The 27,923-nt window shown below is 37.8% G+C and overlaps 1 protein-coding gene across 1 annotated transcript in view; it reads left to right on the forward strand.

Moving 5' to 3' along the window:
* Window positions 1–27,923, forward strand: part of LOC125237003 (B-cell receptor CD22-like) — a 440,892-nt gene that overhangs the window by 284,299 nt on the left and 128,670 nt on the right. The window contains exons 3-5 of the mRNA XM_048143915.1: window positions 8,765–8,878; window positions 13,084–13,169; window positions 24,831–24,944. Of these exons, the coding sequence (XP_047999872.1) occupies window positions 8,765–8,878; window positions 13,084–13,169; window positions 24,831–24,944 (314 nt within the window). The remainder of the gene's footprint in view (window positions 1–8,764; window positions 8,879–13,083; window positions 13,170–24,830; window positions 24,945–27,923) is intronic.

Genomic DNA, 27,923 nt, shown 5'->3' on the forward strand with positions numbered 1-27,923 from the left:
TGGAGCCTGAACTGTGAGTTTTAATACACGTCACTCGAAAGCCTTAACCCCTGGAACGCCGTTGTCAAAAATTTGTTACTGAATTAATAACCTTTAATCTGTTAATTACAGTTTCAATTGTCTGGGACAGATCTGGAACAATGCGTTTGAGGGGTTGATTAATATGCCATTCATTGTAAAGAGAGTAAATAGCGCTCCAAACTTAATACTAGAACCAAAAATGGCATCGTACAATCAAGGCTGAAAGTATTTTTTTTAATACCACGTCGGTGGCAAACAGGTAGGAAAAAGAGACTTCAAAAATAATCTGCTTAAACATAACAAAAAAGTTTTATACATAGGTACTTTCCATCAGGCATTAATGAGTTTTACCAAAGTGTCGTAATAGTGCATTACGATACAAGTGCGAAAAAAGGAAGCTCAATGTCCATTGCGCACGAATAATGCACGACGTTTTTTAGCACAGATTGCCATCCGAAGTTTCGACCTGATATATAATGAACCACTTTTCGCACTAGTGCTTAAAAAAACACCATCTGTACCTACTGAAAAAAATAGTAATAATATAGATACCTTTTGTTTGCATGACTTCTACAAGTTGTACATTGTACGAATCGACGTAGGTACTTATTTTAATTTTGTCGGTTATTTTTAAGCCATTCAAGCCAGTGTTTGTTAATTACTATCTAATTCTCTTATATTTGAATGCCGCGGTTAATTAACACACATAATAATGCAAACTATATAACTATCTGTATTTGGGGATGGAGACTTTGGCACGAATAATAGGCCCAAGTTGTTCTGCCAGAGTGCCCCAGGCTACAGACATAACAAGACCGAGTTAGCGCGACATTAAAGTATACATTCATAAAACAATAAGTCTGATTTCCGATTTCCATTGAGTGATGAGAAGACACGCGTGCTGATAAATCTATCATAGAACGAAATTCTTATAGAATAGAATAGAATAGAAAATATTTATTTGGTATACAGATACATGATAAAAACAAGTAATACTTAATAACTAGTACACCAAATAGGATGCCACTCAGCGAATACCGTGTCTAATAGACGCGGCACTGGTTTTCAGGGCACCCAGAAAATTAATAACTATATAAGTCTTATAACTAAACAGAACGTAAGAGCACTTATACAGAAACTATGTTTGGGCGTAATAAAGAATATCGCTGCCGACCGGCTGGTCGGACCCTGTCAATCTCTAGAATTATGTGAAATTGTTTTTTTATGAATGTTTTAATCCTGGTGCTTAGCTCTCTAAGCCAAATGGTATATGACCCGAGAAAAGGGCACTAGCCCGCACACATGCAAATCTTTAAGAATTTCAAAACCATTTTTTTTATTTTTTATTTCGTTATAAACAAAGAAAAATTACAACAAAGTTTTGTACTTATCTGCCACACTGCACAGCAGCATCTGCTGGATAAAAATGTTGCTCACTTTTGCTTCTATTTCCTATCCTTTGCCTCTCTCTTCCTCCTACCCTTATCCCACGTTATGTGGGGTCGGTACAACACGTCTTCCTCTTCCATTCTTCTCTATCTTTCGTCATCTCAACACTCACATCTTTCTTCATATCCTCTTTCACACAATCCATCCATCGTTGTTTGGGTTTACCCCTCCCTCTCCATCCATCAATCTTCATCTCCAACATTCTTTTGCCTATATGACATTCATCCCTCCTCATTACATGGCCGTACCACGCCAACCTGCCACTCCTCATCTTTTCCGTTATAGGCGCAACTTTCAAACTTCCCCTAATATACTCATTCCTGATCCGATCCATTCTGGTCACTCCACACATCCATCTCAACACTCTCATTTCCGCTACGTGCACTCTCCTTTCCTATCTCCTATGCTTTGCCTATCTCCTCTAATTTTCTCCACGTGGAGAGAATAGAATAGAATAAAATATAATTTTATTGTATAACTGTGTAAATGCATAGGTATATTTTTTTATACAATAAGTATCAACAATTGCCTGCTAGGGCGTACAAATATGGTAGGTAACCTACCCATTTTATAACTAAGCTTATTATCTAACATTACATAGGTATCTTATTAACTAGCAAAAAATTCTTTTGTGTCATAAAATACTTGCTCAATCAGCCAACTCTTGAGCTTACATTTAATAGTTATTTGTTATACAAGGGGGCAAAGTTGTATTTTAACGCCGAGTGTGGAATTGAAAAACGAGCAAGTGAAAGGATTCTATAGTTGAACCACGAGCGAAGCGAGTGGTTCGAGAATAGAATCCTGAACTTGCGAGTTTTTTAACACACGAGAAGTAAAATACATTTGCACCCGAGTGTAACACAAAACTTTTTCCCTCACTATAGCGAGGAAACTACAACGCAAAAAATGCGTTTATCACTGCTTCCAGTAGTTCCATAGGTGGTAAATCATCTTTATTACTAGATTCACCTACTTTTAGCAATTTTAAAGCAGTTAATTTGACTTTATTCAAGGTCAAATTACTTTACCCACTAGTGGATAAAATGCGTTTTTACCCGCTGGTATTAAAGGACAAAACACATGTTTCCGAGCTAGTGAGGGGAAAACATAATTCCGTCTAGCGCTTTGATATTGAGAGGGAGATGGTTGAAAATACGGATAGCCATAATAAACGTAGGTACTCTTTTTATACATAGAGTTGTTAACCCGTGGAAGATATAGGTCATATTTGTATTGGTCTCTTATATTATTTTTTATTGATGACTTTTTAACAACATACATATGCAACTCTTTATAAATAAACATAGCTCTAAGATATAAATACTTGCCAATGTCAAAATACGTTTTTCTTTAGAAGAGATGTAACCTCATATGTCAACATAAAATAAATGGAATGGAAACTGATGACAGTTTTATAATTACACAATATAACTTGATATTTACTGTTTCATCCATAGATACCGTGGCGACACGACCTTACATATGCCTACATAGCTAGATCTTACAACGTCATTAGGCCGGATACACACTGAATCATGTTATCGTCGTCGTATCTCATTAACTGTGGATAGCAACAGAGCGAGAGATAATAGTGTACAGTCAGCGGATAGTTTCAGCCAAAGAGGTCAAATACATCTTAAGCTATAAGGCTACTAGACATACCGAATTTGGCACAATAAATGATTGTCTTCTGTGACATAAAAAAAAAACAATTTTATAGATTTTGGGTATTAAAAGTGTATGATGACTACGTATTTTCGGCTAAAAATGTGTGTATATTTTTATTATATTTTGGCCACCGAAGACGCTGTCGGCGATGTAGTGACGTCATCGAATAGGAACCTTACTTCATGTCAAAACAATCACTGACATAATGAACTTTATGCTTCATACTAATCATACTTAAAAATCAGAAAATGTTGTTTTCGAGTAGAATGACCTGATGCACAGATAATCTATAGATTAACATGACTGTGTTGTTTTCGTCTGATTACGTAAAAGTATACTTTAGAAATATTTTTTTTTGGTTTTTAAGTCATAATAAAATATGGTCATATTTTATTTCGGTTAATTGGACAGTAACTTAATCATATAAGACAGTTTCTAAAACAGAATCAAGTAGCCTATTGTAGTGTAACGTTTGTCACTTGAGCAAAAGGGTTGTGTTAAATAAAAGTAAAAAAAAACCTAGTTTAAAAAAAAAAACACAAAATCATCAAAAACTAGAAAATGTTTGTATCCGTTTTGGTAGAAGATAAATAATTTGGCACTAATTAAATACTAAAAATAAATTGATTTCGCAGTAATGTTATCCCACAGTAAACTTGTGTTTTAATTAAGAATTTTGCATGTTAATGAGACTGAGTATCGACTAACTTGTTATAATTTTAAATTATGATTATGCGTTTCTAAATTACTAATGGTGATTCGGTAGGCTAATAAAACGGTAAATTATTAGTAAAAGTCGTTAAAATGAGTGTTAAAACGCCCAGTGGCATTAAGAAATTACAGTAAGGATTTAATAAAAAGAAAAAGTTAAAAAGGTGACTTATTAAAATTATTAATTCCACATAATATGTAACGCCGTGGCTTGCGTGGGCGACGGTCGCGCGATGGTCGCGCGACGGTCGCGCGACCATCGCCCACGCAAGACACGGCGTAAGTCTAATTATCAAGTCCTTGAATTTATTATCGTCAGCCTCCTTGCGTTATGCCGGCATTTACCACGGCTCATGGGAGCCTGGGGTCCGCTTTGACAACTAACCTCAAATTTGGCAAAGTCACAAGTTTTACGAAAGCGACTGCCATCTGATCTTCCAACCCGAAGGGTAACTAGTCCTTAATGAAATGAAATGAAATATATTTTTCAGTACAGATGGTGTTTTTTTTTACGCACTAGTGCGAGAAGTGGTTCATTATATGCCAGGTCGAAACTTCGGAGGGTCATCTGTACTGAAAAACGTCGTACGATACACGTGCGAAAAGGAAATTCGTAACTCGTGTCGATTTAAATTTTTGTTTATTTTAATTTATCGCCACTCGTTTCGAACTTCCTTTTTTACGCACTTGTATCGTAATGTAGGTACTATATTCGCATTAACTGACATTTAGGGCCTTCTAGCACGATATAAAATTAAATCGCACACTTAGCTACTAAAAAGCATGCAAAAATTCTTCTTTTTCCTAAACTACATGCTATATAATACATATTTACAATAATTATTACTGGGATTAGTCCGGTTTCCTCACGATGTTTTCCTTCACCGAAAAGCGACTGGCAAATATCAAATGACATTTCGCACATAAGTTCCGAAAAATTCATTGGTACGAGCCGGGGTTCGAACACGCGACCTCTTGATTGAAAGTGGCACGCTCTTACCGCTAGGCCACCAGCGCTTTTTTCAAGTCCTTGTCTTTATTATGTCACTAAAAACTATCATTGTAATGAAACAGTATTTTTACAATAGAAAATGTAAATTATCGTCGTTAAACAAAATTGAACTACTTTTTTATTTGTTACAAAATAAACTTCATATCCATACTAATATTATAAATGGGAAAGTGAGTGTGTCTGTTTGTTTTTTCGTCTTTCACGGCAAAACGGAGCGACGAATTGACGTGATATTTTAAGTGGAGATAGTTGAAGGGATAGAGTGACATAGCCTACTTTTGTCTCTTTCTAACGCGAGCGAAACCGTGATCAAAAGCTAGTAATAAAATAAGCAAATGAATGAATAGGATAAATCTGAAAAGAACCAGTGCATTTAAATACCGTCACTACTTTAAAAAAAATCTCTTATCTCACGCTGTTCCTCAAAGTCAAAACGCAGTAAGTCTATATGCATTCCATACATACTTACTACAATTTTCTTTTCATTGACAGACGAAGATACAAGTTTTTTTAAAAGTAGTGACGATACCGTTCACATCTTACACAAATAAATACCACTGATTATCCGATTATTAGACACTCAAGTGCTATAAAACTATAAAAAACTACCCAATACCCCAATCAAGTTGAAAGAAACAAAATCAACACCTCATTGTCTAGCCAACGTCACAGTCGCTTACGCTTCATAAGTATATCGTAGCTTTCTCTCTCCCCTCTTCTGTAGGGCGACAGAGCCAGACTGCGTTTAGATCGCGTAGCGTCAAAGATTGTCACTCCGGCGCAGCTAACTGTAAATCAATGCCCAATTATGGGTAAAATCCCAAACAAAATGTGAAATAAAAGTGTAAAGTTACCTTTAACTAGCTATTCAGTTGTCAGTAACCGGTATAATGTTACAAACGAACCGACACACAGTGGATATAACTACAGTAGGTTAGACATTTCGAGTTGAATGATACTTATGAAAATTAATTTTTATATGTATATCGTTTTACTGGAAGCGCTGGTAGCTTAGCGCTAAGTGCGTGCGACTTTCGTTCCGGAGGTCGCGGGTATCCCGACTCGCACCAATGAGTTTTTTGGAACTTATGTGCGAAATGTCATTTGATTTGCCAGTCGCTTTTCGGTGAAATACAACATCGTGAGGAAACCGGACTAATTCCAATAAGGCCTAGTTACCCTTCGGGTTGAAAGGTCAGATGGCAATGGCAGTCGCTTTCGTAAAGCTAGTGCCTGCGCCAAATCTTGGGATTAGTTGTCAAAGCGGACCCCAGGCTCCCACGAGCCGTGGCAAATGCCGGGATAACGTAAGGAAGATTATGACTTACGTGATGTATTTAACAATTCTTTTTTGAAGTCGGTTAACAAAAGAAAAAAAAGTACCTACTGTATTTAGTCCACTATACTCGCATACATTAAGGATTGGACCACATCATCTAGTAAAATCAGTATCAATATGCAAATGAATTACCGAGAGAAAATATAATTTCTCATCGACATAAAACGAGAAATAACATTAAACTAAGATCTTACATTTCGAGTATTTAATAATTCCCTCTGGTTTTCACATTTCCGGTGAAACCTGGGTAAATTAAATTAGAAGGGACGCTTAATTTGCTTAATATGGAGAGATATTTCCAATTAGGAAATATCAAAATAGATCGACTTGAATGTTTAGTTACTTTGCAGATGTGAGATGGTCTAATTGAATAAAGATTTGATAATAATTGTTAAAAAAAAAACACATAATTATTTGTTCAATATGCTTAACACATTCCAGAAAAGAAAGTCTTTAGTTGTTATTTTTAAAATTGTTAGTATTTAAGCTTTGTAAGTATTTAGTTTGTTAAGTGTACGCTAGAACAAAAACAATAATTATTAAAATGCGTGTCTCATATTAGTGAATATTTTGATATTCTTTTGAGAAATAAAGATCTTCAAACTTAAAGTAGCATTCCCATATTCTTTCTTTCTTCTTTAGCAAAACATTACATGTGCCTATAACATTTAAAGAGTTCCCTCGATTTCTCCAAGATCTCAACACCAGACCCCGACATGGTGCCAACGGGACCATCTCGGGGTTATACCCGTACGATTAAAAAAAATTGAAAATCGGTTCATAATTCTTGGAGATTTCGAGTTAATCGAGTAACAAGGCAAGGCATATCTTCCTCTTTCATACCTCTCTGTCGCCAGTCGTCTCATCATTCACGCTTTCGGTTCATATCATATCTCATACAGTCCATCCTTTTCCTCGGTTTTCCTCTCCCGTTCCTTGCTTCCACATTCGTTCGTAATAATAACTTTCTTGCAACATGACTCTCATGCCTTAGCATCACATGCCCACACCATGACAGACAATTCGCAATTCCTTTTTGTACTATCGATGCAACTTTCAGGCTTCCTTATATACGAGTACTTATTCTTTATCTCATCTATAATACGAGTATCTATTCAGGTACAAATGCTATAGGTACATCCTTACTAATATTATAAATGGGAAAGTGTGTGTGTCTGTTTGTTTGTCGGTTCGGCAAAACGAAGCGACGAATCGACGTGATTTTTTAGGTAGAAATAGTTGAAGGGATGGAGAGTGACGTAGGCTACTTTTTGTCTCTTTCTAACGCGAGCGAAGCCTCGGGCAAAAACTAGTAGATTTATGTAAGGCTCTTCCTGTGCTATTTAATTTACTTTATTCTTGAGGTTTTTTTTATCCAAGTGCCTATTAACGAGGTTTCACTATATTCCTCATCGAATTAGCGATTCAAATGGATTAAATTCAAGCTCTGCAACTTTGAAAAGCATCACAGCTTTTGCCTTTACCGAGACTTGTCTACTAATCATCGTCTTCTTTAGTCTTTTTATTTAAAAATGCAAGTGTTTTAAACTGATTGCTTTTGATATAACTTTAGTAGTAATTTGGTTTAACGGGTTAATAAAGATAATGTGATATGTCTATATTTGGGTACAGTCAGCATCACATGTCATTTTTTTTCTAACCACTCAACTGCTCTAAAATTTTCAATGGCCTCCATTGTCAAGTAAAATAAAGGTGACAGCTGGTAACTAGAGGTACCAAAAGCAACTGAGTATTCCACCTTTCATCCGTCGTTTAGCGGTTCTGGGGGCGTAGCCAAATGGTATTTCTGCGACGCGAAACGCCACCGAAACGCCACAGAAATGTAGTCTGGATTTGTCACGCCAATATGCAAGAGCGATAGAAATAAATAGCTACGAAAGAGATATTATCGTAAGGGTTTTGTGAACGTTTGTGCATTCGGCTACGCCCACTGGCAATTTATGATACCTACGCAATTATTTAAGGCTATATGTTGCTCTGTCGTCTGGGACAGATCCGTCGTTTGTGATGGATCTGCGGTTCAGATATTAACACTCGTTCTCAAATGCAAGAGAGACATTCCACCCGTCTAATCTACCCGCGACACAATTCAGCTAGCTTTCGTGGTAGCTTCCGATATGCTGCCACAAAATGCTGGAACAATATTCCTCCGCTAGTAAGAAGCGCTCCGTCACTGATTTCATTTAAAAACAAGTTAAAACTTAATCTGCTCACTCTTCAAACCGCTACTAGTCGTCGTCTACATTTATATACCGACTAACTTTTGCCCGCGGCTTTGCTCGCGTTAGAAAGAGACAAAAAGTAGCCTATGTCACTTTCCATCCCTTCAACTATCTCCACTTAAAAAATCACGTCTCTTCGTCGCTCCGTTTTGCCGTGAAAAACGGACAAACAAACAGACACACACTTTCCCATTTATAATATTAGTATGGATGTATGTGTCGGGATTACACCGAGCAGCCGCCGCTAGTGCTAGTGCTGTGTGTGTGTCTTAGATATCACATAAAAAAAAAACTCAAATTATATTTTTTTGTTCACAGGCTTGACACCAGAGAAGGAGTGACGTCACACTGGTCGGACCCCGGCACTTTAGGCACCAGGGCGACGTTTCGCAGCGACACTAGACCCGCTGTGCTAGTGCTGACAAAACTTAGGTAAGTTTCTCGCTAACTATAGAATAAAATAGAATAATAATTTATTCCTAAGCACACAGACACATACAATAAACAGTTTTTAAGATACACAAAAAGCAATAAGATTAGAATTATCTGTCATACGGGTAAGCAAAGGAGAAGTGGCCGTGATCCTTCCTTCTTCGATTTCGGCTGATACTGTTGTAGATAGTGACAGTGAAGTGTAGATATTGTTTTAGATAGTGACAGTGACGTTTAAAAATAGAGCATTGTGTGAGAACTTTGCCTCTTTAGTTTTTTTAATGTACAACCTTTTCATGAAAAATTGCAAACACAATTTATTATAATTCTTAGCTTTTCATCTTAGAATATAAATTAACTAATATTATGTTTCTTATCTGTTCACAACACTGAATAATGTGTGTATTAATAAAACATTATAATAAATACGTGATATTTATTAACTCGTGTTGACTGTTCGATCCGCAGAATGTGCTCGATAAAAAACCTTGTATCTCATTCTTGTTAGGTCTCTCTAATGCTATTAAAAGAAACGGAGTTTAGTATTCAATACAAAACCCCTTGCATGTCCGATCTCCTTCCATCTTATATCTGTGGTTTTTACCATTTGAGCCTATTTGGTGGCCTGGGACGTAAATTCAACTTTTTGTCTTCTAAATGTTAAAAGTGACCACAATTAAAGTCTACCTTACAAACCTGACTTTCACGCCAACTTTTAATGGCATCTACAGATAGAAGATAAAACTTGAGTCCAGTTGTTAACCACGAATAGACAAGAACTTGGCTTTTTAACTAGTTTTCAAGTTAATTGAAGTTTGCTGCGACTTGGCTTAGTTATTCTTGGTACCGGTATTATAAGGACAGTTTCACAGATCTGTGGAAGATAAAATGATTCCTAGAGCTGAAGAAATTTTGACTGGTATATTGCTATACAGTGTGCTACCACCATGCGGTCATTTATTAAAACCAATAATAATATGGTCAGTTAGCAATTGCTTGCTTAAATCAAGTAAATCTAAGATTTAAGTTAACTTCAAAAATAATTTTCCGAAATCCGCACATTCAGTGTACTGCGTGCACTTCGTAATTGTCAGTACTCACATGTCATTACTAAATACATATGAGCTGTTATTGCCCTGACTTGATAAGCGCCTGTGTGTATAATACTGGTGTTATTTTTTTTTGTTACTAAGAGACTGTATAAAGTCATTTATTTAGTAAATTAAGGGCATGGTCAACTTAAATAACTGCTAATAATAATGAAGCGCTGGTAGCCTAGCGGTAAGTACGTGCGACTTTCCTTCCGGAGGTCGCGGGTTCAAACCGCGGCTCGCACCAATGAGTTTTTCGGAATTTATGTGCGAAATGTCATTTGATATTTGCCAGTCGCTTTTCGGTGACGGAAAACATCGTGAGGAAACCGGACTAATTCCAATAAGGTCTGGTTTACCCTTTGGGTTGGAAGGTCAGATGGCAGTCGCTTACGTAAAAACTAGCGCCTACGCCAAATCTTGGGATTACTTGTCAAAGCGGACCCCAGGCTCCCATGAGCCAGCAAATGCCGGGATAACGCAAGGAGGATGATGGTCAACTTAAATGACTATGTTTTATTACGCTCCTTTAAAAAAAACTGCTGGCTGGTAATAAACTGTATACCTCTACAAACGCAAATCCTATTTCATAGCCTCAAAATAAATAGTTGTTCTCAGTACTCATATTTCAAAAAGTTTTTCAGCCAGAAATTAAATTATTAAAACTTTCTGTTCTGTTTTCAACTTTTGTTACAGAAGCCTTAAAACAATCCAAATAACGTTAATGGCCGAAATTACAACAGCCAAAGAAACCCCTTTGAAAAGTCACCTCGGATATATTTCACGTTTTACGCGCTCCCGCCAAATGGCAAAACTATATAACTCGAGTTTATGTGTTCTAGAATTCCTTTACTCAAACGGTTTCTTTATCGTAGGTGTTTCTGTTCGTACTTATGTTTTTAACCCCCGACGCAAAAACGACGGGGTATTATAAGTTTGACGTCTCTGTCTGTCTGTGGCATCGAAGCTCCCGAACGGATGAACCGATTAAAAATATTTTTTTTGTCTGAAAGCTGAGTTAGTCGGGAGTTTTCTTAGCCATGTTTTATGAAAATCGGTCTACCATGTCGCGGTCGGGGGTTTTTTCAAAATTTTAATTTTGTGGTTAGGTTATAAAGGCAACAAGTAACTTCGAACATACACTAATATAACATCTAAAGAATATGACTGGAAGTGAAGTAGGTTTTCTAGGCTCTGGTAAAGCTCTGTTAGTAACTAACCACTTGATAGAGTAGATTTATAATATATTCAAAGAAAATAAAATGACTTTAATTTACTCAATCAATACTAATATTATAAATGGGAAAGTACGTGTGTCTGTTTGTTTGTCCGTCTTTCACCGCAAGACGGAGCGAAGAATCGACATGATTTTTTAAGTGGAGATAGTTGAAGGGATGAAAACTGACATAGGCTACTTTTGGTCTCTTTCTAACGCGAGCGAAGCCGCGGGCATAAGCTAGTATCAAATGAAATTAGAACACATTTACTTATTAAGCTCTTCTCGGTGGAGTATTCGCCATAGTTTCCTATTCTCCGCTTTCCTCTTTAGTTCTTAATACGACAGGACACCGGCCCCTTGAGCTGGTCAACAAAACTCCTCCTGGGTCTTCCTCGCCCTCTTCTTCCTTTTACCTTTCCTTCTAGGATATTTTTAAAGAAGGGATCATGTCGTATCAAGTGACCAATCATTTTGCCTCTTCTGTTTTCTATTTCTTTCATTAGTCTTTTTTTTTCTCCTACAATTTCCAGCACCTCTTCATTAGTTCTTCGTTCTGTCCAACTGATTTTCTCCATCCTTCTCCAGCACCACATTTCGAATGCAGCTACGTAACAAGAATTCCTTTCAAAGTTTTAAATTGTTTAAAAATGCATCTTCTCTTTCTATAACAAGTTAGGTATTTTTCGAAAATACATAATTAAAATTGCGCACGGGACTAATCACGTAAACATAAGTTTTAACTGCCTAGTCCCGTTTGCAGTTTATAATGTGTACAAAGCGTGAAAGTTTAAGTCAGATATCGACGTGTTGTTGCCTATTGACGTATAAAAGAGCCCTCGTGGCCTAACTACTTGCTGAATACACTTTTGTATTTGTATTTGTTCGTATTTGAAGATTTTTGACTTATACCATTTCGCCATTCAGCGTGGGACCAGTGACCTAGTTAGGCAAATAAATCTTGGTGGCGGCTACAGAGCTATCGTGTAACACAATCGAATCAAACGATCATTCGACACGCTTAGAAGAATTTGTAGGAGGTAGTGCATAGCGAATGATATTCCACTTTGTGTGGTAGGGCACAGCATAGCGGATATCATCTCGCTCGAATCTAGAGCAGAGCCCAACTGGGGAAGTACCTTCGCCTTACAGAAGACCGCAGCCAAATAGCACTAGACCCTACTCATAGTTGTGTTCCTGCCGGTTAGTAAGGCTGCCAGAGCTCAACGAGGGTGCGGTGTGCTGGTGACGGAAGGAACGGAACTAATTTGCATGTGACGGGTAATGGTTTGCTGCATTCGCTGATAAGAGGCAAAGGCGACTTCAAGGTGTTTCGGCGCCAATTTCCGCAAACTTCTCTTGTCAGTCCTGCGGTAAACTATGTCGGTTTCGCATCCGTCTATTGAGTCACCAGGGTTGAGGGGAAAGACATTATTAGGTTTTTTCTCGACGCTAAATGTTTTTATTAAGAGACAGTTGTCTGAGTCGACTAGCCATCCATATTATTTTCCCCCGGAAACAAACGCATTTTATCCACTAGTGAATAAAGTAATTTGACCTTGAGTATAGCCAAATTTTCTGCTTTAAGATGTATAAAAGTGGGTGAATCTAGTGATGCCGATGATTTACCACCTGTGGAACTACTGGACGCCGTGATAAACGCATTTTTTGCGTTGCACTTTTGTGTTACACACGGGTGCAAATGTATTTTACTTCTGTTGTGTTGAAAAACTCGCAAGTTCAGGATTCTATTCTCGAACCACTCGCTTCGCTCGGATCCTTTCACTTGCTCGTTATTCAATTCCACACTCGGCGTTACAATACAACTTTGCACCCTTGTATAACAAATAACTATTATTCAGTATATTAAACAGCTATATTTTATTTACTTGTTACAGGCCAGAAGACAGCGGGCAGTATCGGTGTCGAGTGGACTTCATAAAATCGCCCACAAAGAACACAAGGCTCAACCTTACAGTACTCAGTAAGTATTTTACATCCCACCTTAAAATATACTAAATTTTAATACCAAATTTATTGGTGCCTGTACCTTTCCAGCACTACTTTCCACTTAAGGCAAATCTACTTTACTATGTAGTTATTACCGTGAGTACCTATGACATTACCTAAGCTAAAAAATCTATCTATTTGTACCACAACGTGCGATGAAAATTCGTGACGCGTAATCCCAGCGCATGCAACCGCATACAGGAAACCGACACTTTACTGAGGTCTCCTCCTCTAGAAAGGAAATGAGATACCTTCAATAGGATACCTGGGTACGTAGCTGAATTTATTTATTTTATTTAAACTTTATTGCACAACCAAAGAAACATGTACAAATGGCGGACTTAATGCCAAAAGGCATTGTCTATCAGTCAACCATTTGGTTAAACAGAGACATAGAAGTATATGTTGGTGCAGGAGAAATAATAGCTACCAGAGACAAATATAATCGTGACATCAAACATTAATTTACCAAACTAAGGTTGAATACTAATACTTAATACTTATATAAATTTATATAAAGATAGACTAATATATATAATTACATATAATTATATATGTCGTACAATTTCGTTTTCTTTCAACCCCTTTTTGCCAAGAGTGGCACTGAAACTTGAGTAGTTCATGTGCTCTGCCTACCCCTTTATGGGATACAGGCGTGATTGTATGTATGTATATATGTATATTGCCCGTGTGGTGACGGGTTAAGAATTTCACCACCCCCTTTCTTCCCGTGGGTGTCGTAGAAGGCGACTGTGGGATATAGGTTAAATTGTGGCGTAGGCGAGAGGCTGGCAACCTGTCACTGCAATGTCAGAGTTTCGTTTTCTGTCAAACCCTCATTTGCCAAAAGTGGCACTAAAACTTGAGTAGTTTCATGTGCTCTGCCTACCCCTTCATGGGATACAGGCGTGATTGTATGTTATGTACATACATATTGATGGTGAACATTATTTGAATTCTTCTGTCAGAAAATGCTTGCGGAGTAGTCGTTTGAAAACGAGTTTGCTTGGGGCTTGTCGAATAGAGAGAGGGTGAAAAGGAATGGAGAGTTTGAGAGAGCGGGAGGAACGTAGTTCACAACCTGGACATAAATCTGAATGGCACAAACGCTCACGAAACGCTTACTAAACGAAACGCTCGTAGATATCTATCTCTATCGCTCGTGCGTATTGGCGCGACAGAGCCAGAGTACCTTTTGCAGCGTTTCGTTTTCGTTTTGCATCGCAGATATTTCATTCGGCTGCGGCATCTGGAAGCACTAGAACCTGAACGTAGGAGTCGCCATGTTAAATACCAATCCGCTTTGGCAAATCTAAACTCATTGCAGTTACGAACGCGTGAACTGCGTAGTCAATGTATGAAATATACATAATTACTTTTAAAATCGGGACTTAATCGCGTATAACTACATATTAAACTGACCTCCAACGTTTCAAGGACGGCGTTGTCCCCGTGGTCTCGGAGAAGACTCTTGACCCTTCTTCTTGACTCTTGACTCTTGAGTCTTCTCCGAGACCACGGGGACAACGCCGTCCTTGAAACGTTGGAGGTCAGTTTAATATGTAGTTATACGCGATTAAGTCCCGATTTTAAAAATAATTATGTGTAATAATCGTGAAAGTTTAAATCAGTGTATGAAATATAGATGCAGACAAAGTGCCATATATATGTATACACGATTTTATTGCATAAATCTGAAATGAGTAACAAGTTCAAAAAGTCAAATCAGTTTCTTTTCTCGAACTGTAAAATGTTAAATACCTATGATACAAGTGCGTAAAAAAAGGAAGTTGGAACGAGTGGTGATAAATTAAAACACGACCGAAGGGAGTGTTTTAAATCGACACGAGTTACGAATTTCCTTTTCGCACGTGTCTCGTACGACATTTTTCAGTACAGATGAGCCTCCGAAGTTTCGACCTGGCATATAATGAACCACTTCTCGCACTAGTGCGTAAAAAAAACACCATCTGTACTGAAAACATTTTTTCTCGTGTCGATTTAAAACACGACCGAAGGGAGTGTTTTAATTTATCGCCACTCGTTTCGAACTTCCTTTTTTACGCTCTTGTATCGTAATGTACTATTTTACTAAGCATAGGTTTTTTAAAATTGAAAAGACTAAAAATAAGCGGTATACGTTCTTATTTCTTATCATGTTATAGGTATGGTATGATGCTTTATTTGAGCGCTTAACGTGTTTTTATATTCAGTCAAATAGCCATATCCTAATTTAAAATTTCAACTATTGAACTTAGAAAACTTCTTTTGTCTCGTACCTAGATTAATTTTTAGAAAATTGCTTTCCAAACTTTGTTAGCAACACTGCCAACTTTAGTTTTCCTAACCCATTCACTGCCAAGTTTATTAACCCTATCTAGAAAGTAAATTCCCTCTAACAACCCCTACTTTCCACCCTTGCGCGATAGCATCTAATGGGTTGAATAAATCTTCACGCTCAAGGTCAAAAAGGAAGGAAATAAAGGAAAAGGGAAATGATAAGATCCTGATTTTCTTGAATGGGGATTTCTTTTTTTTAATAGCTTGTCCCACTGGCGGGCAAAGCCTTCCTAGTTAATCAATTATTTTCTATTTATTGAAAAAAAAAAAGCGCTGGTAGCCTAGCGGTAAGAGCGTGCGACTTTCAATCCGGAGGTCGCGGGTTCGAACCCCGGCTCGTACCAATGAGTTTTTCGGAACTTATTGTGCGAAATGTCATTTGATATCTGCCAGCGCTTTTCGGTGAAGGAAAACATCGTGAGGAGACCGGACTAATTCCAATAAGGCCTAGTTACCCCTTTGGGTTGGAAGGTCAGATGGCAGTCGCTTTCATAAAACTAGTGCCTACGCCAAATCTTGGGATTAGTTGTCACAGCGGACCCCAAATCCCCATCCAGCGGACCACAAAAAAGTCCGCGATAGCGTACCTACCTATGACTGTTTTTTAAAGAAAACTTATTAGGTATGAATATGTATAAATATTTTCATAATAAGTTTCCTAAGTCTGTTTTCACGTTGAAAAAATCCAAGATGGCGCCTGTAATGTATGGGATATCGGTCCGACATCCGATATCGAATCGGATAATGTGAAAACGCACTAAGGCGCGTCGCTATTATGGGAATTTTCAGAATTTGGTACCCCCCAATTAGCGTAAGTTGTTAATAAAAATTAACTCACTGTCAGTATTGTGACGATAATTAAGCATGAAATTTCAATAAAAATATTGTTTTTGTATCAATTACATAAACTTTAAGCAATAATCTACTTTCAGAATATGAAAAAAGTTCATTTTTAGACAGATTTTATGCTTAACCCTTCGTCTGTGTTTGATAAGGATCCTAACATATGGCGTTGGACTTTAAAAATGTATGCCAAAGTTAATTATATGATGACAATTTTTTGACAGAAACAGACGACGGGTTAAGTCACAAAACTGACAGCGAGTAAATTTTTCTTACGATAATTGGGGGGTCCCAAATTCTGAAAATAATATGTATAATGGTATTTACGAATAGAAAGGTGGAAAAGTACTCTCACTATAGAAAATATTAAAGTATACTAGTACAATAAGAAATATCTGTTAGCATTTTCAATCCCTCGCTCGGCGTTGGTCGCTTGTTGCTAGCGCGAAATATCAACAATAGTATTGTAGCCCCGTCATTCCAATAGCTAGTTCTGCAGTCAAAGATTGAAGTACAAATGAAGTAAAAAGTAGTCCTTACTAAGCTTTCCACAACAATAATATTGTACAATAACAATACTATTGTAGTCTCGTTCGTAAAAAAAGGTCGAAATATAGAAACTTCAATTACTAGTAGTAAGATACCCAAGAAAAGAATAATTAGACTAATACGTACAATCTAACTCGTTAAGAGTCTGTAATGTTCTATTCTAATGACAGCTTCTGGTATGTGATCTCCATTTATGATCTCCATTTGGGCAAAAGGTCGGAGCCTGTTGTGGGATGCCACATGCATTTGTACCTTTGCTCCCACGCATGTCAGCCACACGAGCAAAAAGGCAGGTTCAGCGGCCGAGACCGCTGCCAAAAATTAAAACATACCAAATATACGAACCTGGGACCAGTTTACGACTTCGTGCCGGTTGCCATCGAAACGGCTGGACCTTGGTGACCAAGAAGCTGGTTGCTGAGATTGGGCGCCGGTTGAGGGACAGAGGGGGTGACTGTGGGCTGGATCTTATCTGGTCCAACAAATATCCCTGGCCACTCAGCGTGGCAACGCAGCTGGCATATTTGGGACATTGTAGGGAACAATTTGGGGGTAGTCGGTAGTCCTTGGCGGGATTATTTGTAATAATTTTTTTCTCAATATTTGTTATCATCCTGTTTATTTAAGTTTAGATACATTTAGGTTGACTTATTTTGTTTAATTTATAAGTTTATTTTAAAATACCTAGTTCTTAATAGTCAATGTATTTTTTCCTGTAATAAAATATTTTAATTTTAAGAACTTATCTACCATTCTACATTCATATCATAAGGTCTCTATAATATGATTAGGAGCGATAAGCAAATATAGACATTAAGAAATCTGTATCTGCTAAATAGTGCATCTTAATTTTCACTTTAGGATATCGGTAATCGACACTTTAATTCAATTCAAATTTAGAACGTTCTGTCCAAAAGAAAGAACTGTACGTGCAGTGAGCTGCGAAATTGCATGGAAAAATCATGAATGAATTCATCGATAAATTCGCCATGCACTTTTGCACCTCACTGTACATAATTAGGCATTAAAACGCTTGTGTTTTCATATTATAAAACTCGCCTTTCGGCTCGTTCCGTAAAATAAAACTATTTTTTTAATGGCTCTCAGTATGCACCAGTCACATAAATAAGTTTGCCATTATGTCACAGAACGGAGGAAGAAGCCTTTAATTTTAGTTAGCGCTTATATGAAACTTTAGATATTTCAATATTATACTTTAAAAATTGTACAAGTAATATCTGTTAGCATTTTCAATCCCTCTCTCGGCGTTGGTCGCTTGATTCGAGCGAGAAATATCAACAATAGATGATTTTGTAGCTCCGTCTTTCCAATAGCCAGTTTGAGTTTTGCTATTGAAGTCGTTAGATTGAAGAAATCAGGTAAAAAGAAACTGTATCTGTTCGTGCAAAAGTCACAATGTACGAGTACATGGTATAGGTATGTAATGTAGGTCAAATAACTATTACTATGGGACCAACTCCGAAAAGATAAACGATCATCACAATCATGACGGTATGTTAATAACCTAGAGTTTTTTTGAAGACAATGGTCCTATGGGCAATTAAAAGCAATAAGGGTTGTTTCCTACGTACTAAATCTAAATTCGATTTGAAGAACATCAAACATGTTTGAGAATTTTCATTCGACTTCAATTCGGATATTTATCAATTTTCAAAGTTCTTCACAATACAAAACTTCCATAAGTACCTTAGCTTGACTAACCGGGATTCGAACCTGAGATCTCCTGGTTCCTATACATATGTATAAAGATCACTACCAAATAGTCCAGAAAGCCGAACTCTTGTCGGTTGTGTTATGTACCTTTAATACAATTATTAACCTACATTTAAAGGTATCTCTCGAATTGTTCATTTGAAATAAATGGAAACCTTAAAGTCAGGCCTGGGTGGTATGCGTAATGCATTTCCCCTCTTTAAAAAAAGGTCTGTAAAACTTTAACAAAATGGCCTCTGAAATACAATTCTTATCAAAAAACAATTACCAACTTTACTGTCTTGCTCGTTCTAGTAATAGATAAGGTATCAACATCAATATCTGTCTAAAAGGTAAAATAATATGTCTAAAAGGTAAAATAATATGTCTAAAAGGTAAAAAGGTAAAAGGATATTTTTGTAAGGAATTGATGTAATTTATTTTATTTTATTTAATATTTATTGCACACAAAAGCAGTTATACCTGTGACGGAATAAGAATTTCACCACTCCCTTTCTTCTCGTAGAAGTCGACTGTGGGATATGGGTTAAATTGTGGCGTAGGCGAGAGGCTGGCAACCTGTCATTGCAATGTCACAATTTTGTTTTCTATCAACCCCTTAATTGCCAAAAGTGGCACTTAAACTTGAGTAGTTTCATGTGCTTTGCCTACCCCTTTATGGGACACAGGTGTGATTGTATGTATGTAAAAACAGTTATTATTTTTGATATTATCCATGTTATTTCCAAAATTACATTGAAATTTGAGTTATATTCAGTGCATATACCTCTTCAAGTACGAATCACGTTCATAGTGAAATAAGCCGTTATCTACAAGTTACCGAAGACTTACAAGTTGCCAAGTCTTAGCTCCATACATTTACCGTGAAACTATTGTTCGAAGATTTGAGAGAAGTTTGTATTAGTGTTTACTGTAGACCACCATCTTTAGACGCGTTATCTTCTTCTTCCTATTTCGATTATAGAACTTTCAGCGCCCTCTATCATAAGTTTTTGACGAATGCAGTGCTCAGGGTGGTCTAACTTCACGTTGTGTTTACACGGGCTGCCCCGTACCAACGCATTATATAAGGTCCTACTTAATTTATTAGATGCAGATATTTTTACAGCTGATAGTACTCGGTCTCTGGAGTATATTAAACCGTGAAACATTATAGCTTTTACGATGTTTTTTTGGAGAAAACGGAAAAACAAATTTGCTACGTAAAAACACCCTGTTTATGTGATTATTAAATGGAAACTCATTGAACAGATTCTAGTACCTCTTTTACGTACCACTTAACTGTAACTGGCCACTTCAATGACATGTGCAGTTTTCCCGCCGAACCTTTACGACATTTACAACAAACAATTGTTGACATGACAGACAGTGTTATTGTGACATGTGATAATGCACATGATGATTTTTTTTAGACGAAATTATAATTATTTTTTTTTTGTTAGGAAAATGAAATGTTAAAATATCTGCAACTAATAAATTAGGACCTTATATATCGTGTGTTGCGATTTTTTTTTTCGACGTGTAAAGCAGACGATCATTTTTCTGTGCACAACACCACACAACACCTTACACCTACCAATTTTTAGAAAAATTGCGTTTGTACGGGAAAACGGTATACTATTTCATGGAATGCTCCTGTAGATGTAGCCATGAATTCAAAATACGTTACTCGATAGCTTTTTTTTATTATGCCATAGGAGGCAAACGAGGTCGCCTGATACAGATGGTAAGCGATCACTGCATATTTAGGGCATCACGGAAATTGTGTAGAGAAATGGAATATGTCCCCCAAATGTAAGTAACGTACTATCAGCTACAAAAGTGGATGGCGAATTTATCAATGAATTCATTCATAATTTCTCCATGCAGCTTTGCAGTAGTAGTACCTATCGCAAGTCAGTTTCCGTTACGTTCTTGCTAGAAGTATTCTAAACTCAAGGTCGTCACACAGGTGTGTCTGATCAAATAAGCCTTCCTGCTTTTAAGTTGGAGTTCTTATTAGTTAACTTGACACTGTCAGTAAATTTCCATGCTTTTTCTCAATGGAACTTGTAAATGCATTGCGGAGTAATTTGTAGTAGTAGTAGTAGTACACTTTATTGCACAGAACAAAATTACAAGTACAGTGAATAATTATAATGGTTATGTACAAAGGCGAGCTTATCCCTTAAAGGGGTATCTTCCAGCTAACTTTAGAATAACTAAGAGAGGAAAATAGGAGAAAATAAGTTCGACCTTTCGGTTACAGTAAAGCTTCATCATGTTTCATCCTAAGTGATCTGTGGCGTTACTGTGGTATCTAAGGTGTTGTATTGTTCATAATAATACTTGCTTGCTTGAGGCAACTCAAGCGAGAGTTCTAGGATAAGGTTCTGAGTTGTTTAAACCCGACCTCAACTACCTAGGTATTTATAAGCCACCATCCTCCTTGCGTTATCCCGGCATTTGCCATAGCTCATGGGAGCCTGGTCCGCTTTGACAACTAATGCCAAGATTTGACGTAGGCACTAATTTTAAAAAGCGACTCCCATCTGAGCTTACAACCCGAAGGGTAACTAGATTTTATTGGGATAAGTCCGATTTCCTCACAACGTTTTCCTTCACCGAAGTGTATAAAGGCTTGTATTAAAACATTACAGGACTTCAAACCGTCGAGATATATGTCTCCTTCGCACTTATTCAAAAAACCATAGAGAACGCTGAATATGTATACTTATAGGTAGTTACTTCACAACCAGTTCCATCCTCGTGAAGTCAAGCCGGTAATGATAAGCCATAGGATAATTATATAGTAAAGCCACTCGTTTCGAACATCCTCTTTTCCGCACTTGTATCGTAAATATAAATCGGGGGGGGGGGGGGGGGGGGTTAAAAAGGAAATTCGTAACTCGTGTCGATTTTCTTTATCGCCACTCATATCAAACTTCCTCTTTTCCCCACTCGTATCGTAATGTATTAATATCAGTAGAGGTGGTGATTTTTGCCCACGCTAGCGAAAGCTAGCTTGTCAGGTCGAAATTTCGGAGGGCCTTCTGTAGTGAAAAACGTCGTACGATACACGTGCCATAACCTAACCACAAAATTAAAATTTTGAAAAAACCCCGTTGTGGACCGATTTTCATGAAACATGTCTAAGAACACTCCCGACTAATTCAGCTTTCAAACAAAAAAAAACTAAATCTAAATCGGTTAATCCGTTCGGGAGCTACAATGCCACAGACACACAAACAGACAGACAGACACGTCAAACTTATAACACCCCGTCGTTTTTGCGTCAAAAGGAAATTCGTAACTCGTGTCGATTTTCCTTATTGCCACTCATATCGAACTTTCTCGTTTCCGCACTTGTGTCGTAATGTACCTACTATTCCCCTTTAAGTACATTTTCTTTTTCCCACTAAGTGCGTTTTCACATTATCCGATCCGATATCGGATGTTGGACCGATATCCCATACATTACAGGCGCCATCTTGGATTTTTTCCATTGAAATCTTTCCAACATCCGATATCGGATCGGATAATGTGAAAACGGCCTTAGGGACATTTCCCGTTTGTGAAAGGGAAACCCTTTCACAATTAGTCTGTCAATTATCTTAATAGCCCCGTTTTTACTTGAAACATCTCCCGAAAGGGTAACAGAAGCCGTGGGCCAAATTACTATTCCTTGAAGGGTCTGTCAACTTTACGAAGGCATTTTTCTTCTTACGCTTGTCCTATTAAAGTTGGTTAGCGAGATGTACGCTCAGCGAAATTTTTCGAATGTTTAGTTAATTTTTTGTCAAGTAGAAACTACTAATTTCTCGTAAACGAATAATGACGATTGTACCACAGTACTACAGTGCGTTGAAGTTTCGCGTGACGTCACGCCTAGGTACAATTTTTACTTAAAAGTGACGTCACAAGCCCTCCGGAACTTTGAATGCTCTATATCATTTTCATTAATTAGCCAAAACAAAAAATATGTGTTTCGTATTTTTGGGCGATCTAACTGACGGACTAAACAGAACGCCATTTTTTTTATGTAGTCGTCATCCCATAGTGACCATTGTCGCCCGACAGTGACACTTTGCCGTTCATTGCCTGTTCAACAAGGAAATATTGACGACCGGTCTGGCTCAGTCGGTAGTGACCCTGCCTGCTAAGCCGCGGTCCTGGGTTCGAATCACGGTAAGGGCATTTATTTGTGTGATGAGCACAGATATTTGTTCCTGAGTCATGGACGTTTTCTATGTATATAAGTATGTATTTATCTATTTAAGTATGTATATCGTCGCTTAGCACTCATAGTACAAGCTTTGCTTAGTTTGGGGCTAAGTTGATCTGTGTTAGGTGTCCCCAATATTTATTTATTTATTGACGCTGAGTAACAATGTTAATTATCAAGCCAGAAATATGTACAAAATTGTCAGTGTCAAAGTGTCACGCTGGTGATGTAGCACACAGGTGTTTGGAACGACGTTATGGGCATTTTCAGAATTTGGGATCCCCCAATTAGCGAAAGTTGTTAACAAAACTTAACTCACTTTTAGTTTTGTGACGATAATTAAGCATGAAATTTCAATAAAAATATTGTTTTCAGTACAGATGGTCGTTTTTTTACGCACTAGTTCGAGAAGTGGTTCATTATATGCCAGGTCTAAACTTCGGAGGCTCATCTGTACTGAAAAACGTCGTACGATACACGTGCGAAAAGGAAATTCGTTAACTTCCTTTTTTACGCACTTGTACCGTAATGTACTATTTCGTGTCAGTTTCATAAACATTAAGCGATAATGTACATTGAGAATGTGAAAAAAGTAAATTTGTAGACATATTTTATGCTTGATTGTCGTCACAAAACTGACAACGAGTTAATTTTTGTTAACGACGCTAATTGGCCATAAAAAGTATAAAAATTATAAAAATGCTCTTATATTGGTTTTAGCGTTAGCTAGCTAACGTAACATAATAGGAATAGGCCCTGCAAAGTTGTTTTGAGGTTATTCGATACCCCCCGCTTCCAATTTAGGATATTTCAGACTAAATTGTGGCTTGAAGAGGTTTAGCGGTATAAACTGGCCTATAAATTAGGCGGGTCTAATCTAATTTGGAGAGCATTTTGTCGTGTATAAGCCGGGGATAGAATAGTCTAGAACTGAAATGTTTGAAACTAACTTTAATGCGATATACCTACACAGTGTTTTTTTTTTGTTTTCCGTTAAATTCGACATGTCGTTAGGTTCGTCATCACTCATCAGGAACCAGCCTGTATATCACATTTAGTTAAATTCGCAAAAAAAAAATCTTTATTCTTACAGATGTAGTGCGGAAAGCTTTTCCTTCGTGTTTTTTCGGAACGTTTGTATTTGTCATGCTACTTCAGACAGTGTCAGTAGGTACGTCTTGTACTGGGGCTGACTGAAATAGCACTGACACGTTCGTATGTTTTAAAATACGTTTTGACGACCGGTCTGGCTCAGTCGGTAGTGACCCTGCCTGCTAAGCCGCGGTCCTGGGTTCGAATCCCGGTAAGGGCATTTGTTTGTGTGATGAGCACTGATATTTGTTCCAGAGTCATGGATGTTTTCTATGTAAAAGTATGTATTTTATCTATTTAAGTATGTATATCGTCGCTTAGCACCCATAGTACAAGCGTTGCTTAGTTTGGGGCTAAGTTGATCTGTGTAAGGTGTCCCCAATATTTATTTATTTATTTATTACGTTAAAAATACGAACGAAATTATTTTCGCAATAGGATGTATTGTATTGTATTGTACCTATTTTGATACCATCGGTTGCAGACATTTCTGTTGATCAATGATCGATTCATCATGATACTCAATAATCTGCTCTATTAACACTAATATGTGTCTGTCTGTATTATGCGCTGGTGACCTAGCGGTAAGAGCGTGCGACTTTCGATCCGGAGGTCACCGGTTCGAACCCTGGCTCGTACCAATGAGTTTTTCGGAACTTATGTGCGAAATGCCATTTGATATTTGCCATTCAGCCAAGGAAAACATCGTGAGGAAACCGGACTAATTCCAATAAACGCCAAATCTTGGGATTAGTTGTCAAAGCGGACCCCAGGCTCCCATGAGCCGTGGCAAATGCCGGGATAACGCAAGGATGATGTTGTGTCTATATTATCTTGATGATACACTACGCTAATGATCTTCATTTGTTTCAGTACCACCGGAGCGTCTGATCATCCTGAACCAGGAGGGTAATGAGGTGCAGGGCGGCATACTTGGGCCCTACGATGAAGGGGCTGAGGTCAATTTGACCTGCGTCGCTGTTGGCGGTAAGTAGCTTCTATATAAAGTAATATCGTATATAAACTGTTGTACACAATGAAGTGATTACTACTACTACTACTACTACTACTACTACTACTACTACTAATATCGAAGAGGATCGAGTATTATAGAGGGTTACTGTCGAAGTAGAATGTGTAATCACAGTACATAGACTGCCATCTCTTGACACAGGCTTAAAACTTTTGAACCTCAGTTTTGACAACTTGGCCCATATTCTTAGCTTGATATGTGTTAAAATGTCAAATATTAATATTAGCGCCATCTAGCTGAGCGTACCCCAAAGGTGTAATGCCATCTAGGCCACCGTACCTCTTTCTGTATGGTACTGAGGTACGTTTTTTTCTTAGACTATCTGTATGTACGGAGTTATGTATGTCTTTGGTAATATACATGTGGCAACAACTTTATAAGAAGGCGAATAGTTTGCCCAAACATTTATTATATCGACTGGGAATCGCTAGCCAACCAAAAACCGCTCGTTAGTGATATGAAGACATGCGTCATTGCCACTGAACGGTACGGTCCATACGCATGTTCATACTAACTAGCGATTTTTGGTCCGTGCAAGCCGAATCGTTGTCAATCACAGAATAAAATTATAGTTAAGCCAGAATTAGTAGTTAGGACAAAAACTGTGTCCACATGAGAGGGCATTGTGGGCTGGTCTCCCTCTCGCACTTCCTGACAATGTCAACATTATTCAGTGACGTCATCACTATCATACATTGGGGATACCAGTCAATTTTCAAAGTTACTACCAAATCTACTAATACCCAATTGAAGGTATTTTTCAATTATACAAATCTTTGATTTATTGGCATCAAAATAAGAAAATAATAAATAAGAAGTTATAAAGTCAGGTAATATACAGATAAAAATACTACTACTATGGTAACCTCATTAACACTGGCCACACGTGCGAGAGGGACACCAGCCCAAACAATGCCTTCTCACATGGACCGTTTTCGCTAGTCTGATACGATCACCTTTCTGTCTCAGTGATAAGGTTTTTTTTTTACTACGTCGGTGGCAAACAAGCATACGGCCCACCTGATGTAAAGCGGTTACCGTAACCTATGGACGCCTGCAACTCAAACAGTGTCACATGCGCGTTGCCACCCCATTAGAAACTTGTACATTCCCTTTTGCTGTACTAGAACACAGCAAAAAGGAGTGTACAAATTCTAAGGAGGGTTCGGGTTGCCGACGACTCAAAGGACAATAAACGGAACAAGTTAGTTCCGTAAGTCCTCCCGTCATCAGCACACCGCACCCTCGTTGAGCTCTGGCAGCCTTACTCACCGACAGGAACACAACACTATGAGTAGGGTCTAGTGCTATTTGGCTGCGGTCTTCTGTAAGGCGGAGGCGGATGCGGAGGTTCAATTTGGTATGGCAAAAAATGTGATTGCGCTGTCCCCTGTAAAGGTCTTTGGTGTCGATATGTTTGGAGATACCCTTAGAGGGCTGTACGTCAAATGGGGTGAATAGGGATGCCGAGGTGAATAGAGACGAGGCTGAAGCTTAGCTGCATATGACTTGAGTTTAGTTGCATATTTAAACTGGCCGTTTTAAAAGAATCCAAGTATAAATGTTAATATTGTCTTCTGTTACCGCGATAGTTACTCATGAAATAAAACTATGGAAACGGATTAAATCGCGTATAATGAATTTAAAATTCATCCCGACGTTTCGAACACTTTGTAGCGTTCGTGGTCAACCGGGTGAAAAATTACAATGTGCAAAAGCTACCCACATACAAGAAATATTAACGAACCATGACCACAAATAATATAGATTTTTAAGGCAGGTTCACACACTATTAATAAAGCTAGTTATACAATATTTAAAAAAATTACCATTACTATGTTAAAAAAAAATTAACCAATTAATCTACACAAAATTGACAAAAAAAAAAACAAACTGCAAATGTCCAACACCATACAACACAAATGCCTCACAGCCTTCATCGTGCTTGTTCCATTATCAGATGTACTACTGACGTCGGGATGAATTTTAAATTCATTATACGCGATTTAATCCGTTTCCATAGTTTTATTTCAGGTATAAATGTTAAGTTAACATTATTTCATACGCTGAATAGGTTCTAGTTTTCTTTCCTCTGCATAGTTCTTTCAACAATGTTTGCTTTCTAAAAATACAGGTTGTATTCAACGTACTATTTTAATAAGTGCATAAAATTCCGACTTTTCCCAAACACACCCGTGTGCAGAATTCAGACAATTTGATTTGGTTACGATACGACTTTGACGACTACTACTATTTTGTTTGGCATCTCATTCGTACTTTTACGTACAGCCAACCAATTGGAATTTGGAACCCTAGGCCACTGTAAAACTATGTCGTAGTGACGTTATAAATCAGATTGTAAGAAATCTCTTAGTGCTTGTCATTTTGACATGGTTGCAGAGTGGCTTAGGGTTCCAATTGATTGACCGTACTGTCAGCATCAAACGAAGTTTTAGTTTAGTTTAATTTAATGCTTCAATCTACAAACATCAGTCAGAGAGATTATCATAACAATTTAAAATAAAAACCCTTACAATCGGACCTCAAAATCGGGCTACGATCCACGTTTTGGGTCGTATCTGGTGCAGAGGATTTCATTGGCTAACTACTGGCTAGTGTAAGGGGAACCTGCACCAAGGTGCAGAACGTGGGTGACGTCGTTTCCAAACTCAAATGGAATTGGGCGGGGCATGTCGCCACGCAGAGTGATGGCAGGTGGATCAAAATGTTGACCGAATGGTGGTCGCTATCGGATCTAAGAAGCGCCTGGCATCCGTTGGCTCGTTGGGTGGACGATATTCGAAAAACTGCGGGGCACTTCTGGATGACATTAGCCCGGGACCCGGATAAATGGCGTACACGAACGGAGGCCTATGTTCAGCAGTGGGCGATTAATGGCTGAAATAATGATGATGATGAAGGGGAACCTTTGT

The sequence above is a fragment of the Leguminivora glycinivorella genome, chromosome 20 (genome assembly GCF_023078275.1).
Source record: "Leguminivora glycinivorella isolate SPB_JAAS2020 chromosome 20, LegGlyc_1.1, whole genome shotgun sequence".
NCBI classification, from domain to species: Eukaryota; Metazoa; Arthropoda; class Insecta; order Lepidoptera; family Tortricidae; genus Leguminivora; species Leguminivora glycinivorella.